General features: G+C 37.2%; 1 protein-coding gene across 7 annotated transcripts in view; it reads right to left on the bottom strand.

The window, feature by feature from the left end:
- Window positions 1-15,791, bottom strand: part of ntm (neurotrimin) — a 367,086-nt gene extending 351,295 nt beyond the window's left edge. For 2 of the 7 annotated variants that reach the window (XM_027150958.2, XM_027150952.2), the window contains exon 1: window positions 15,547-15,791. In XM_027150958.2, coding sequence (XP_027006759.1) covers window positions 15,547-15,607 — 61 coding nt within the window. In that variant the 5' untranslated portion in view covers window positions 15,608-15,791. The remainder of the gene's footprint in view (window positions 1-15,546) is intronic. The other 5 variants (XM_047805062.1, XM_027150997.2, XM_027150968.2 and 2 more) reach the window with 4 other exon arrangements.
- Between the last annotated feature and the right edge of the window lie 1,786 nt (window positions 15,792-17,577).

A 17,577-nucleotide genomic window follows, 5' to 3' on the forward strand; every position in this document is an offset into this window, starting at 1 on the left:
CTTAAATACAAAGACACACTCCAGACAACAGTTATTAGTTTAGTACTTAATGCTTTTAGAAATGGCCAAAGTCCTTGTAGCAATTTGGGTTGTGATGTAGCATGGGACTGCACCAGGAGAGATTTTTTTGGGGATGAACTAGAATGTGGATTTGGCCTTGAGTACAAACTGCACCAGTCTGAGTATTGCACAAGGAGTTTTTTGATAGCAGCAGAAAACAATAACCAAGATGAAAAAAGAATTATAAAAAAATTCCATGATGCTACTGATTGCTTAATAATAAGTATGAATGTTACTTTCTTTTGTGTAAGTACCAGGAAAAGTAAAAAGCATTTGCTGATGCTCACACGTTGTCTGAAATGAAAAAATGACATATTGTTATTGTGACATATTGGATCTTTGTAAATCAATAGAAAGAACATGAGTGTACCTTTAAATCTGTCTATATGCCTAAGCAACATATGCCTTAAAGGGATTTCAAGTTGCAGCGCTTGTGCTTATTTAATAAGGACAACCAGGTGGGTTGAAAATAGTGCCTCATGTGAACTAGAGGGAAGGTGAATACACCTTCCTCTTCCCTCCTTTAGTGGATTATTTAGAGTCAGTATTGATTATTGATTGTCTAACTGTATCCCATGGCTCAAAATAAATTGCCTGTCCTTTAAATGAGAAGCCCTTTTGATCCTGAAGGTAAAAATATGAAGATGTGAACTTAATTAAGTGACATAATGCCAATATTCAATCCACCACCCAAATCAATAGCAGAACAACAAATCCATTTCATTTAATGTTAAGTGTAATTAAGCAATGTCTGATAAACTATAGAATATAATATAATCGTTGAAACTCTATTAGAAAGTTTTCATCAGTTAAAGAACCTCAATCTTCTGAACTTGTTCTGATTTTCCAGCTCTCCCTCCATAATTGCATGCAGCAAAGCTTACATCAGACTAATAAATTTTATTATGTCCAAGTGTTTTGTAAGCCGTTGGGCCACTACAGTTTCCAACGCTCCAATGCACCTTAGATACACTCAACACCTCTCTGGAATTGTACTGTATCAATAAATATCATTCTTGTGCAAGATATTCCATCAATCTGTGTTTTAATTATAGTCAGATTGTTGTAGTTGTTGTAGTTAAACAGTAAGTGCTGCCTAGAATATTGCTCCAAAAATCTCCCATAGCTGTTCTACTGGGTTGAGGTCTGGTGCTTTCATAAGGCTTACATCATTTTCTTATTGATCAAACCTTTCAATGAGCCCTTGTGGATGAAGAGATGCATGAGACTACTGTATATGCATCCGCAAAGAAACATTTCCTAATAGGAATGATTTGCCATGACCCTACTCTCTGAGGGCCTTTTTACACCTGGTCACTTCATGTGTTTTCTCTGATCCAATAGCTATCTGATTTGTTAAAACTGTTCCATTTACATTAGGCCACATAAATGCGTCTTGGCGAATCGGATATCAATCCGATATTTCTACTCCCGCCCAAAATGCAAATATATTTTACCTCATTTCCGGGGTAACTGAAATGGAACACACCTTGGTGTATGCGGTTGCTACAAAAAACAGCATTTACTGTGTGCTGCATTTTCGCTGGCGGCAGCAGTGCATTTTAAGACCCAACGAGACACCTGGGTGAAAGATCGGAGCCAGCGCTGGTGGGAAAACATGTTTGTTTCTGGCGCGATGCACGACTCGCGAGTCACCTGCGAGTGCCGTACTTCCGTTTGGGAGGATTACAGCTCTGACGTATGTGGCTTGAACAACCACATGCATTTACACCTGTCCATTTTCATCTGAAATGCGTCCCAGACCACCTCCTGAAGTGGTTTGAACCATTGGATTTATATCCGTCTCAAAACCATTTCAGAGGGCATTTAGACCTGGTCTTTTTACAATCGGATAGCTATCGGATCACAGAAAACGCATGAAGTGACCAGGTGTAAAAACCCCCTGAGGGGACACATGGACATAGACCATGCCAGCAAAATCCTCTACAGTATAATAAAGCCATGTGTATTTGTTTGAGACATCACCTCATCACTGGCTGAGTCAATAAGCAAAAAGCAAAAACTTAGCCATTTGTGCTGAGTCAGACTGCTAAATTTTTTATTGTAGATCCCAAGGGCTGCCAGAACAATGTAATAGTTTAAAAGGTCTTGAAAGAGTGCAGCATTTGGTCTTGCTATGCTTTGTTTCACACATGGTTGCTCTGGAGTTCATTGAGATGGACAGAGCAGAGAAGAATGTGATTAGATGAATAGAAATAGTCAGACAGGATCTTCTTCAGCAATTTAACAAAAGAAAAAACATGAAAGATATGCAGCATAATAGAACACAGTAAAAAAAATTGTAATTTCTCAATGCTGGTCCAAATAATTTGTTCATTTTACATCAGGTTGATGGTCAAGCATTTCAATTCATTTACATTCAATCTCATTATCCGTTCAATAATACTGTCAGCTGCTGGATGTAGCTAGATGTTCTACTGCTGGTAAGGAGAGCTAATCCATTTTATGGGAAGCTAATACAATAGAGCCATCAAATTATTACATAAAGCAAGGGTATTATACTTTGACAACAATGTTAAAGATTTATTTTCTGTGTCAAAAACCAGGCTCAAACATATTGCTTTATTGTTCGTTTTGATTTTTGGATCTCATGCTATATGCTATCATCCAAAGCTCAGCTTTTACTTTTATACCCATCATAAATGAATGCTGAAAAAAAAAAACAGTGCAATTTTCTTTAATCTGATCTCATGCAAAACATGTAAGAATTTGAACATATAAAATCTCATAAACTCCTAAGTTCCTTCAACATGAGACATACAGATTTGTTTTTTCCTTCTGGAAGCTCATCCCTTTTTCAGCCAGTCGTGTTTGATTTCTCTTCTCACCAGTTTTCCCTTGATAATCTCTGTGAAGCCTTTCACGCAGGAACATTCCATAATTAAATCAGTCTGATTTACCTGTCAGTCTCAAATCCAGAACTGACAACAAGAAGACAATGTCATGCTCGTGTGATAATCGCCCACCTCTAGTCAAGGACAGGTTGTAAAAAATCAATTAGGGTTATGTGGAGAAACACAGGGGTTCTTGAGGCAATTGCACAAATTGCTTTATACTGCACTTCATAATTGCTGATGTGGAAGAGGACAGGGAAGGGGAAATCTTCATTGGTTTTCATTTATTTTCGCTTGGCATGTTGCAAATCAAGTCTTCATTTTAGGAAGAAAAAAAAATTAACCAAAGGGGAATTTCTCATCTGTCAGTTGCATGCATTTTTATGGAAAGCAATGCATTTAAATGTGCTTTTCTCAATACAATTTTAAATGTATACAACAGCTTCTCTAAAATCAATCGGTTTAAACTGGCATAGCCCTAATATTTATGCATTGGTTTTAGAGTGTACAGTACAGTATCACAGAGCGAACATTACAGTCAGAAAGCAGCTGACATCCTGGACTTTCGATTATTTTTATAGGCAAAATCAATTTTACATGACTGGCACTTTCTAGAAAGAAACACCTCTGATAGAGCCAAAAGCAAGATAGCAAAAAAAAAAAAAAAAAAAAAAAAACGAAATTTTGAGAATTTTATATCACTTTAATACACTCACTCATATTAACTATGCATTGTATTTGTATTAACACAAACTGACAAAAAGAACCAGTCACCTCCACCAAAAAATGAAGCTATCAGGCCAGACAGCAGTTCGGTCTACTGTGATTTCCTGATTTAGGTATTATTTATAATATCTGTGTCACTCTACAGCAGGAGATTAATGTTACCGTGTGCGTTCCCCTCCTGTGGAACTTGCTCTGCTGGGCCACATTTGCTTTGTGAATCACCATAACCCTCATGAGGAACTATTTCGTCATTTTAATAATAAGACCACAGGCCTAAGCTTATTCTGAGATAATGCTATGGGGGACATTACACAGCAGAGAGAGTGTGACACCAAAAATCCACTTACTGAATTATAATATACATCCCATAAATTCCCTCTGGCATCATTCTATTCACCAATTTTCCTCACAGCTAACAAGCTATTGCGCCAACAATATTGAAGGAGATGAGCAGGCAATGAAAATTTGTATACAGACTCCGCAAATGAGGCTGCTGTGCACAGAATCACATTTCCTGAACTGAAAACAATCCTGAGGTATTTCTGAGATCTCTTCTCACATCTTAAGGTGTTCCACGCACCACAGATGTATAATCAACTACAATCTTCCCACACTTTCCAAAGCTAATGAGTAGCATGCAAGTGCTTTCTCTGACTCCTATGGCAGCATCCTCAGAAGTCTGTACAGGTATAAATGGTGTTGGTTTCTTTTCTGTTTGATCAAAACACAGCTCTAGGACTCCTGTGAACACTGGCAGAAAAAAACAGCTGATCTCTGTGAAAAGAAAAACTATATTTTGTTTTTACTAATGTTTTGATGTAAAGTAACAGGCAGGCCTGAACTCACAGGTGCTTTATTCCACTCCAACACAACTACAGGAATATAGAATAAGCATTAGGTTTAACATTTACCAGCTTTAAAGTCTGTTTTATTATACAGAACTTTCACTGCAGCGACACTGCAGAATCACACAATTTAAAATTGTATATTTTACAATAAACTCAAGTCACAAAGTTTTATCCCTCTTTTAGTACAGTAATTTGACAACAGTTACAATACTCTTATTGATTAATGGATGACAAATCATATTTTTGAACTATTAACCTATCTAGACATACAGTAGCACGTATACCATCTATAAACAATGGTCCTTTCACCAGCCACTCCCTTTTATTAATAAAACAAATCTCCTGAAGTTGTAAAAAAATTGTAAAAATCCTAGTACTCTGTACACCTCCTGAAGACCTTGCCGTGGCACAAAACATACTGACCGTCTCCTTACAAAAAGCTTCACAATATCAGTGATCATTCTTACATTTTGAGTGCTATGTACACTCTTCCACATACATTAGTTCAAAGATGCCCAGATTGACCAGTGTCACTCTGACTGACATGAGAGAGAAGCAAGAACAGTTTTGCTGTCCTGGCCACAAACATTTCTGGTGATTGCATTCTGTTGCAATCTATTATACTTCTGTTGTGCCACTCGTGAGCCAACAATTTATTATTAGTAGTTTTTATATTATGTTGCACATCTGTCATACAGGTCCTTGTGAATTAGCTGTTATAATAACACACTGTAATATAAATCTGTAATTTGAATTATGGCCTGACCAATTGACAGAGTTGCTGTGTATGGCAATATAACATTTATTAAGTAGGCCAGAAAATCTGTCACTACATTGGGTCACTGCCTTTCTGATTTTCAATCTCAATTCATTGTTCATATTATTGAGAAGAAACAATATTATAGCTGCTTTTACAGTCTTATTATATTGTATAATGTTTTTGAGTTGGCAGTTGTTCCATACAACATTCATGACAGCATTTTTATTTTTAACAGTGAGATATTTTCATTTATGATGCAGTTATTGCCACAGAGAGAACATGCCATAGCAGCTGACATTCCCGTTCCACTATAATACTGTCCTATCATCTAACCTATGAGCTTCTAAAGTGACACTTCTATTAAGTTTCAGTTGACTCAGTGAAATTACACTATCAAAGCTGCGTTGACATGGTCATTATTTTATCTTTCTATATCATGCTCTGCACTGCTCTCTGTAGTGACTGGTGCAGACATATTAAACCTGAGACCAAGGTGAACTCCTGATAAGAATGATTATCATATTAGTCCCGTAGTGGCTTGGGGAGCCTCCGAGCAGCAGTACAGCTATGCATAGATTTGAATTACATAGAACACTCACATGAGTGTTTCACTTTACAATTAGTTAGATTTCTCCCAGGTATATACTTCCTGCCCACTTTAATAGGAACACCTGTACCACTGCTCATTCATACAATTATAAATCTGGTCAATCATATGGCAGCAGTGCAATGCATAAGATTATGCATGCAGGACAGGAGCTTCAATTAATAACCATCAGAATAGAGGAAAAAGGACTGATCTAAGTTATTTTGACCTGTTTGTTGGTGCAAGATGAGCTGGTTTGAGTATGTTTCTGTCTTTGGAGAATGACAGAGCAGCAGAACAATGGATTGCTGAGGAGAATGGCCAGACTAGTTTGAACTGAAAGAAGGAAAAAACTCAAATAACCACTCTTTACATCATTGGTGAACAGAATTGTATCTCAAAGTGTGCAAAATATTGAGATTTGACATGAATGTGCTACAACAGCCAAAGACCATGTTGGATTCCACTTCTGTCAGGAAATACAAGAGTCTGAGGCTACATCAGGCAAAGGCTCTGAACATGGACAACTGAAAACTCGAAAAAGTCCAGGCAATCTTTTTCCATTTTTCAACCGTCTAGTTTCGGTTACTGCAGATTTCATGTCAGTTTGAACCAGTTTGGTCATTCTCCTCTGACCTCTCTCATAAACAAAACATTTTCACCCACAGTAATGTGATTTGCTGGACTGAAACTCTTGACCTGTATTTCCATGATTTTATGATTTTATGCATTGCACTGCTGTGACGTGATTGGCAGATCATTTCTGACCACAGCACTGCTGTTAGCTGGATATTTCTGATTAATGAATTCTCAATAAGGCACTGAGATGCTTACAAACTCTAGCAACTAGCAACACTGCTATTCCTTAAAGACTTCGTTACCACTGCCATGTCACTTGTGGTCATCAGCCTTACAGTGGTCCCTTTCCACTGATGTAAAAATAGGGCTGTTTATATTTTACCCTGGAAACTTACTTCTTATTAAAGACTTCTGATAAATATGCAACAACTGCTAAATATTCAGCTAGGGCATGCATATGACCTATTGCAAATTTAGCTTGATTAAGTGTCAAAATTTAATGAGATGAGCTATTATCAGCCCAAACTTAATCTAATGTGATTAGGAAAACAAAATGTAAATTATGCATTTATGTTTATATGCTGTGAGCATTTGACATGGCTACTGATGCAAGGGATTACTTCAAGAAATGATTAGAACCTATGGCCAATGGTTATCGCCAGATTTCTAATAAGAATGCTCTTGGGAATGCACACATCAATAACTTTCTGAAGTATTCCTGGCTACTCTCGTTTGACTGACAGTTGAGTTTACTAGCTCCCCAGGCCAGAATTAAATCGAGTTGAGTGCTGGAAGACTTGCAAGGAAATTGAGTGTAGATTCAGCCGGAGATTTATTTCAAGAAAAATATCTGAACATTAAGGCTCAGTGTTCTATCATGTGCAAAACATCGGTTCACAATAGATCATAATGTCATTGGCCTTCACACTCACTTGTTCCAATGACAATATTTTTCAACCAATGTGGTGGGAGGAGTTGAATGTAAACTATACATTCAACTGAAAATCTTCTATAAAAGATCCCTCACTAGGGAACAAATATATAGCAAAAGAAGATGCACACAGTGATCTCCTTCCCCAAATTATTTCTTCCTTGAATATCTATACTAGATTTTTGGATTTTCAAAAAATAGAAATAAAAAATGTTTAAGACATTCATGATGAACCACTTTCAATTATTTGGAGGGCAGTTAATGGAACAAATAGTGGACTTTGCTCTCACTTAGATAAAGTTGCTGTTTGAACAGAGAGCAGATAGCAAAGTGCCAGTGATTAATGAGAAACATTCTTTTCTACATTGACCCAAAAAGGCCATTAAGATTGTCACCCAAGCGTTTAGCATTAATTATGAGAATCCCCTATAAGCTTCCTTGAAATTCAATGACCAATGCAGACTCTCAACTGTAAAATGAAGCAGGGCAATTCAGCAGGGATGCTGAGTCAACTGCCACATCTCATTTGTTTCTGCTCATTTCCACTTTTATTTCATACATAACCTGAGATGTTATGGTTCCTATCTCCAGACTTTCATATTTGAAAGCTAAATATAATTAAATCTGTAGATAGTCCACGTGCAGAGTTCTTAATGTACAAGTAAACACACACACACACACACACACACACACACACACACACACACACACACACACACACACACACACACACACACACACACACACACACACACACACACACACGCATACACACACACACACACTAATCACCATCACAGGGATTAGTAGATGACCATGTGCTGCTTAACTGCTCTCTGTGCCATCTGCTACATGAAAAACAACACAGAGACAGTATTCTAAAGTGAACGCTGTGAGGATTAACCCAAAAAGCAAAAGGGCTGTGACATGAAGGACACTAAACAGCCATGACATTCAGAGTTGAATAGGTTTTCGTGTAATATTATGCACTAGGAATCTGTAATCTAAAAATCCAGAAATCCAGGGGGCTTCTAATGTAACTCGTAGTAAAGTCCTATCTGCTACATTAAGAACAATTTGTGCATCAAATGAAAAGGACTTGAGGATATTAATTTTACAAATAAGAACAGAATAGAATGAGAAAGATTAGATTAAAGATTGAGAAAGTAATTAATCTTTAAAATGATCAAACAGAGCAAATAAGTCATTCCTGTTCTTTAAATGTCCTTCTCGCTGAGCTAAAAGCAGACAGCATAAAATTATCCTACTGTCTGTCCAGCATACACATGCACTACAAGGCCAAACGTTTGTGTACACCTGATTATCAAACTTACATTTTGGGTCTTCCCCAATCTGTTGTTACAAAGACAGAAGTACAAACATGTATGGATGTATTTGTATGATAACAAAGCATAACAAAGCATAAACATTTCCCTAAACTAAAAATAAGGAGCCTAAACATGGTAATGGTTCTGTGCAAAAAAAAGTCCATGAAGATACTCTCTGCCAAAATTGGTGTAGACGGACTCAAGTGTCCTGCACAGTGCCCTAGCCCCGGAAGACCACATTGAAATACAGCCTGCAAGCCAGAACTCTTCTCCCATCATCAGTGGGATCACTTTCAGCTACATCACTTTCAGTTGAATGGTCAAATCCCATAGCCATGCTACAAAATCTAGAGAACTTAAGGGGGACAACATCTGTAATGGGATGATCAAAAACATATGGTGTGTGATGGTCAGGTGTCCAAAATCTATAAGCCAGAAAGTGTACCAATGCTTAGAATTAAAACATCATATAACTGGATTTAATCACAAAATAAATGATTATTGAATCATGCTTTGATTTGATCTTGAACGGACAGATAAATTTATCCATTTAGCTCTGCTTAATAGCTTCAAACTTAATGTCCTCCACGTCCGTGCTCTTTCCTGTTAAATTCATCAATGGCCAATGTGTCTAAACTGATGCTTACTTTATCAGTCAACATTTGACGCAGTGAGGAAATTACTGTCATGAATCACTTGAGACAAGTTGTAAAGTAAGTGGAATGTCTTGATGCAGCGAAGTGTAGAGTTTAAAGCTATCAAAATGCACTTTACGTGAACTTATCTGCTTAATGTATGCAGATTTCCCTGGGGGAGAAAAAAAAAGCTGCAACTTTAGAAATAGATGCATTTGAAAAAACTCATCACTGCAGCGTATGAAGAATTTATGTGACCAATAAGGAGCATACGATGAAGAAAAATGATACTTGTTACTACATTAAGGTCATAATATGGTCGTTATGCCATTATATTAATAACAGTCATTAATTAAGCCACTTGTTCTGTTCACTAGAATGGATGCACTTTTCACCAGGTCATCTATCTCATTAGCTCCAAAAACTGCAATGTATTTCATTACTCATATATCTCAATACATCATACGTTTGCTCACTTTTTTTTTTTTTTTTTTTTTTACAAAACCCTTTTCTCATGGGGGATTTTCCTGTTGGCAGGAGTGTGTGAACAGGTGTGAGCACAAATTAGAGCTGGAGGGAATGTGACAGGAACTAAATATCACATTTTGTCTAATATTTAAAAAGAGCAATAATTAGTGAGCATGCTTATTTTGCCTTCTTACAATCTGCACAAAATGACCTGAACAGTCTCAGTAAATGATTCTGTTATAAAAGCTCTAGTGGTTATTAGTAAAATTGTGTCCAACACATAAAAGATTGTCTTGTTAAATTATGGACAGAAAAAAAAATTATCATGCAGAATTCAGTGCAATCAAAACTAATGCAAGGAGGAAAATGAGAGAAGAATTGGGTCAGGGGGAATCTGAAAAGAATTAATGTCACTTTTATTTAGATTTAAAAAACAAAAGATGGTTCTTTTTTAAAAAAAAAAACAAAATATACTTTAATTTGACACAATTTGATCTTTGATAAACAGATGCTTTTCATTCTCTCATTCTTAATGTCTGTAAAAGGTGAAATGCAAATACAACATGCTTTTAAAGAGTCTCGTGTTCTAAAGAATACCCTCGGCTTGTCTTTTTTTTTTTCCAAAGGTGTTTCCTAGCGTCCCACAGCGATGCTTTCAGTATGCGCTATAATGAGCCTGGCTTTTGGAAAAGAGCTCCTTGAGAGAGTATGCCTGGAGACAGAAAGAATAACGCTTTGTAAAAGAGTAGCTTAATAAAGATCAAAATGTGAACTCATTGTGCCTGTCACTGCATAAAAATCAACCCATATAGTAGAGGCAACCGTTTGCTCAACACCTTTAAGTGCAAACGTATGCAGGATTCATATTGACTTTGCATATGGCTTAATGATTTCCTCTGATTCTTGAATGGGTGTTTGCCATGTTCAAACTTATCCAACAGGCTTTTGTTTTACACAGAGACGATTGTATCACAGTGCTATACCTCATATGAGGCCTACATTCCTTTAACATGACAACCCAAGAATGGCTCTCTTTGAGTCTGTGCTGAACTGCCAATTTCTGTAACCCTGTGTTATTAACCCACAGTCATCGACTGATCACACAATGGTACAGACGCCTTTTAAAGTGTCTGCTAAAACTTCACAGAAATGTCAGAATAGTTTCTTTCAATGGGATGAGCAGATGTTCCCGATCTTTAATAATTACTGTTTTGAGCACTGGCGCATTATAATTGTACTATTTTGATCAGTGCACATTGAAAATGTTTCTCACGAAACTGTAATTCTCAATTCTCTGTGGTTTTCTAAACCACAGAGAGGAAAGATTTCAAGCTAAAGCTGTATAGATACAGAGGATTTCACAGTAATCTTCAAAGAGGGCAGCGTTCCTCCAATGGACAGTCACACACAGGATTTAAGGTCACAGCATGTATATACTATATATATATATATATATATATATATATATATATATATATATATATATATATATATGTATATTTATATATGTGTGTGTGTGTGTGTGTGTGTGTGTGTGTGTGTGTGTGTGTGTGTGTGTGTGTGTGTGTGTGTGTGTCTGATGTGAAAAAACAAGAGCAATGGATGTACCAAATCTGTCACTAGATATGACCCAGCTTAACATATATTCTGCTGTGCTGTGCTTAAGATACAAAGCAATGCATAACAACCTTCAGTGAGGTTAAGGATGCTGTCTCTTTTCAAAGGATAGTTCTTTGTCAGATAAAAGGAATGAGTGTGCACATGAGCTCATTATTATATTGTTTTCATCAATGCACACTGAAAAAATAAATAAATAAATGATTCCCACGAGACGGTGGCTCTCTAATGGAGACCACTGAGGGGAATTCAAGGCTAAAGTCTAACTGAACACAGTGGTGTACTAGTTAATGGTCCAAATCCCTGGCGGGATAGAAGGCAACTTACCACATATTCTGCTGTGCAGTTCTAAAGATGCAGAGCATTTCGGTGTGGGAAAGAGTGCAGCTTTCCTCATGCATCAGATGAAAGGAAAAGGGGTGCAAATGTGGAATAATCCTGTTTATTCCTTGGCGCTGTTGAATTCTCAAATCTGATTGGTCAGTAGGTTTTTATTCATTTTCTATAACAGCACAGCTCTGAGAGGAGTGCCAGCTGTGATTCCTGTAATCCCAGGTTTATGTTCATGCACTTGTCCTAATATGTTATTGTTTCTATAGTAACGTCTCATTCAAGGGATTTGTGTCAAGGGCACTACATAATCTAACACTATTAATAACTGGATTAAAAAATGTGTTATTAAACTTTTGAATCTTTGATAGCTGGATACTTTCTTTTATTTAACATTTAGAAAAGGCTGCTCAAGTGTCAGTGCTTTGTCTGTTTTCTGAGTCCTAATGGGCCTAATTTCTGTAACAACACAGCACGCTGTGTCACTCTAGGACAGTGGAACTCTCTGCTGTGAGAATTTTCTGAGTCTCCAGGACATACGACTGTCAATAACATGACAAATGCTGCACCAGCTATAAGGACATTATAGGTCATACATAGGTCTTAGGTATAATATGTTATACATAGGATCTGTTTGTAATTGAAGAATGTGGTATCAGAAGAATAAAACACTTTAGGTGGTGTTATAGGATTATAATCAGGTTTGTGGTGGTAACAGCTCTCTGCTTCACATCAATTATTTTCTAGTTACAGCACACTCCAGTGTGTTTTATTCCTTATGTATTAGCTTCACTGTCATTAGATAGACAGTTGTGGAGCGTAAAATCAAATACTTTTTTCACATGGCACTGTGTAAGGAATCATATGGCAAACCAGGCATGGGTAAGGAGAAAGCACCAAACTGTAACAGCATGGTAGCTCTAGTACTTGAACTCAAACTTGACATTTGAATTTCATTTTAATTTGCATTGAACTTACCTCCTTGACTCCTAAGCCGCTGCTGTCCTACAGACACTCTATACCAGTCTGGGTTAAAAATAAATTCATACTGAAAGCAGAGAACATGCATTTGTACATACTAAATGTATGTCAGCTTTTACTGATTGTTTCATCTTCAATATCCAAAAACTTGTCAGGACAATTAGAGTTACAGGAGAGAAATAGGCTTACATACTTAATCATATTTTACAGTGTTTAATATTATACTATCATACAAACAGCCTTTAGTATTTTTTTGTTTCTATATTATTGAAAATATTAAGATGCAAAGTAAAAACTTGCTTACAAAAGCTATAAAGCTGTAAGGTGATAAAAGTTGCTGAATGTATATATAACTTTAAAAAAAGTAACTAGAAATCTGTGTTCCTATTTAAAAAGTTTCCTAAAATAACCGGTAGCATGCTTGCAAATAATCTATGCTTGAGCAAGTGCTTAACTCAGTGAAGGGATAATGGCTAAAAAAAAAAAACATAATTATAATTCAACATAATTGTTGTAAATGAACTGAAACAAACTAAGGAAACAGCATAACGATTATTCTAGTGTAATTTTTCCAAAAGTATCGCTAAGTATTTGTTTTTCTATGAGAGCATCATAACAAGCTCTAACACACCATTGGGCCACTCGAGAAAATTAGTGAACTCTCTCATCCTTTTGATTAAATTGAGAAAGTAGCTATTTCACATCTGGGCTGATACTGATGTCAATTAGTCACAGTCATCCTCTGCTCCTAATGGGCCTAATTTCTGTAACAACACAGCACGCTGTGTCACTCTAGGACAGCGGAACTCTCTGGGGAAAAAAAGAGCAAAGCACTTTCAAGCAAAGGATTCTACAGAAATAAAATTTAAGTACAAAAAAAAAAAACTTGCATGGATTTTCATGCGGCTCACTGTACCATTGTTTGTTTGAGAATGACACACAAATTGATGAAAAGCATTCTAAACAAGGGAACAAGGTGTTTATCACACAAGTCCCTGGGCAGAATCATTCTTTCCAATGAACAATTTGAACAATCCAGAAATTATCATCTATGCTAAACTCTCTCCTCTGGTCTACGGATGAAACGAAAGCACAGCTGTGGATCTAAGTTGAAATGGAACCCCCTATCTTTCCTGCGTTAGCTCAGAAATGGCTGGAAGGAAAAACTAAGGGTACAATAGGTTGGCCGAAGGGATGTTGGCTTGAGCGTTGCAGGTGGATGTGCTGCAGCCTGGCAACACAGACATACTCTGAGTCTCTCTCTCTCTCTCTCTCTCTCTCTCTCTCTCTCTCTCTTTCTCTCACTCACACACACACACACACACACACACACACACACACACACACACACACACACACAAACACACACTTTTGTTTTGCTATCTTTGTGAGGACCTTCCACTGGCATAATTAGAAATGCAGCTAATTGAATCTATGCCTACACAAAAATGTAACACTAACCTTAATCTCAGTAACCAAAAGGCTCTTCTATTATATTAAAATAAGTATTCTATTTTAAATTTAAAAATGTACTCAATATGCATTTTCTATGATCGAATTACTATTATCGAAACATTTAAAAACATGACGCACTCTTATCCTCCCAATACCCACACCCTGCTCCCCCCCAAACACACACACACACACACACACACACACACACACACACACACACACACACACACACACACACACACACACATTGCCATCTGCACTCTCTCATTCTTTCAATTTTTGTCTCCCTGTCTCTCACTTTTAGTCTAATTATCTCATTCACAGTATACAAGCAACTCCTGAACACCTGACAATCAGTTATTGTCATAATAGCAACACCCTTACAAACATATCCACACATAACGTACACACACATCCATGTTTAAACCAGGGGGTTTCACAGACAAGGATAGCAGAAAACCACCAAGGACGCACGTCTGGGCTCCATTCACTGTTCTAAATATCACAAGTAAACTCAATCATAGACTGTAATAAAACATTACACTATCAACAGTTTACAACACATGTTGGACAATTAAGGCATAACATACCATTGATTACAATACAACTATGAATCAGATTCAATGCAATTCTGAAGAAGAGGTATAGGTTAATATTCATTCATAAAAACACATCCAAGTTCAATGAGTAAATATTATCAGGATTGTTTAGTTTTGATGTCATTCATATATACTATGGAGTGCATTTTGGTTCGTGTCTACACGTCCTGCTTTAAGTCTTAAATAGGACATTATTTTTGACAGCTATGTAAGATATTATTATTATTATTATTATTATTATTATTATTATTATTATTATTATTATTATTATTTAGGGTTTTCTCGCAGTTACTATTATGTACAATGCACCGGAAAGTCGCAAAATAAAAGCAACAAGTAAATTGTCACGTCCTTTAGATTGATAGTTTCAGGAAGCATTTGTTAAACTTTTCCTGCAGTATGGAGCACACACACACACACACACACACACACACACACACACACACACACACACGCACACACGTACGCACGCGCGCGCGCGCTTACACACACACACACACACACACACACACACACACACACACACACACACACATACACACACACAGCGGATAAATTCCCGACATGTGAAGCCGCATCACCTTGGAGTGACACTCTGCTGATCTGAGCTCTGCCTCTTTAGTTACAAAGATCTCCCAGCATGAGATGTTCAGGGTCACACACACACACACACACACACACACACACACACACACACACACACACACACACACACACACACACGATGCGTTTTAAACCTAAAGTGACGGTTATCTGAAGTAACGGTCATCTCCAAACCCCTTCCTTACCTCGTTGTATTAAAGCGATGGCCATTCCGAACAGGACCGCCCAGTACGCAGGACTCTTCATGGTGGTTTCAAGGAGACGGCAGGAAAAAGCGCTGTCTGTTTGTTTTGTTTTAAACAGCGGAAACTGGAACACAAATCCTGCTAAGAGAAGAGCGGAGCGCAGCGCAAAATCCCAGCTCGCTTTGACTGTGAAAGGGGACAGAGAGGCGCGCGCGCCGACAAACTCGCTCCGTGATTGGCTGCGACGTGCGCGCGAGCCTGCTTGCATTCGATATGGTCTTCCTCGAGATGACAAAGGCGACGCTGTCTAAGAAACCGAGTGCGCACTCAGTGCCAATGACCTTAATTGACAAAAGAACTTATTCGATTTTAAAACCAGCAGCACGTATAAAAGGTTACTTTTATTTATTTATTTATTTTTCTTTTAGAAAACTTCAAAACTTATTTCTGAGTACTGTATTTATTGGCAAAGCTTGCACGAGATGTTCATTCCCTGTTATTCTGTCCATCTTTAATAAAGCTTGAAAATCTGGAAATCAGGGAGTCTGTACGGTCATGTCATTATTGCAAAGAAACTAGCTTAATGCATTTTCATTGCAATATCATTAATACTAATGCAAGTAGTTGCATAACTAATCTGATTGGATGAGCAGTGTTGCAATACAACAAGTCTGAAAATGAAATGTTTCATTTTCCATGAACATAACTTAAAAGCGAAGAAAACTGCTGCAAGCTTGTTGGATTAAAAAAAGAATGTACTCTGGTTATCTACAAATCTTCAGTGAGTGTGGCTTTTCTTCTGGCTCTTTTCCATTCTCAAAGCAGAAATAAAAAATTATTTGGCATGAAAAAAAAATGCCATTTATTCAATCTTACTATAGTATGTATTATATTGTGGCATGAATTCGAGGAACACTGGGTGCAAGAAAGAAATTACACCCCGATTGTCACAGTAGTCCATCACACAGAACTATGCAAACATATTCACATGCTCATATACACATAGGGGCAATGTTTCATAGCTAATTCACCAATATTCTGTGAAGGTGGGAGAGGACCAGACAACCCAAAGGAAAACAAGAAATAAACTGGGAAAGTGTGTGAAACTAGTCAGGCTCAGGATTATACCAAGGACCCTCGTGCCATTAAGCAGGAATGCTACCTGTTGCATTGCCATACCAGCCCCCTAAATGACATTACATTTCAAACAAAAAGCAGCATTAATTAAGTTTATCTTCCAAACATGTTATATGCTAATAAATTAATGTCTGCTTTGTTATAGGACGTATTGTCAAGTCAGTTCACTTTGCATCCATGTTGTGCTAAAAGGTTCCTCATTAGTAGCAGCTGTGGGAAAATGAATGCTTAGGTTCTAAAGAATATTAAGCCAATTAGAGTTTCGACTAACTAACGCACAAACAGCTCTCCAAATATAAAAATGATACGATGTTTTCAAAATGCTCACTTAACATGTCAACAGAGCGCTGCACAATGGACACCGCTAATCAGTTGCGTTAGTGATGCACACTAATGATTTGCTTCTGAGTCACTTATAAGCATAGCATGAACACTGTAAAAATGTACTTTGAATCATTTCCATTGTCCTTTGAACAATTTTATGGAAGAGAAAGCCAGAATGAATGCATCAAAGGATTAACAGTATAGATGGGGCCAAAGCAAAGAAATGAGGCTAGCCATCATTCCACACTGTCATTTCATTAGGAATTCAGGAGATCATAAACCAATTAGTGGCATAAGTATTTAATTAATTAACTAATTAATTAATTGATAAATAAATAATACAGGGATTTAACATGATTATTATTTGAGACTGCTGCTCAAATGTTAATGGAAAACTCTGGAGGTCTAAATGAGACAGATGCCAGCAGAAACCTCGAACTATATTGCAGAAAATGAACCACGAAGAGAACATTGATTATTTGAAAGTCCTGCTCAACAGTGCATGTCAAGGCAGGCCATAACGATGATTATATTTATTGACAACTCGTTGACACAAATACTTTGCCAAAA

This window comes from Tachysurus fulvidraco, chromosome 20 (genome assembly GCF_022655615.1).
Source record: "Tachysurus fulvidraco isolate hzauxx_2018 chromosome 20, HZAU_PFXX_2.0, whole genome shotgun sequence".
Taxonomy (NCBI): domain Eukaryota; kingdom Metazoa; phylum Chordata; class Actinopteri; order Siluriformes; family Bagridae; genus Tachysurus; species Tachysurus fulvidraco.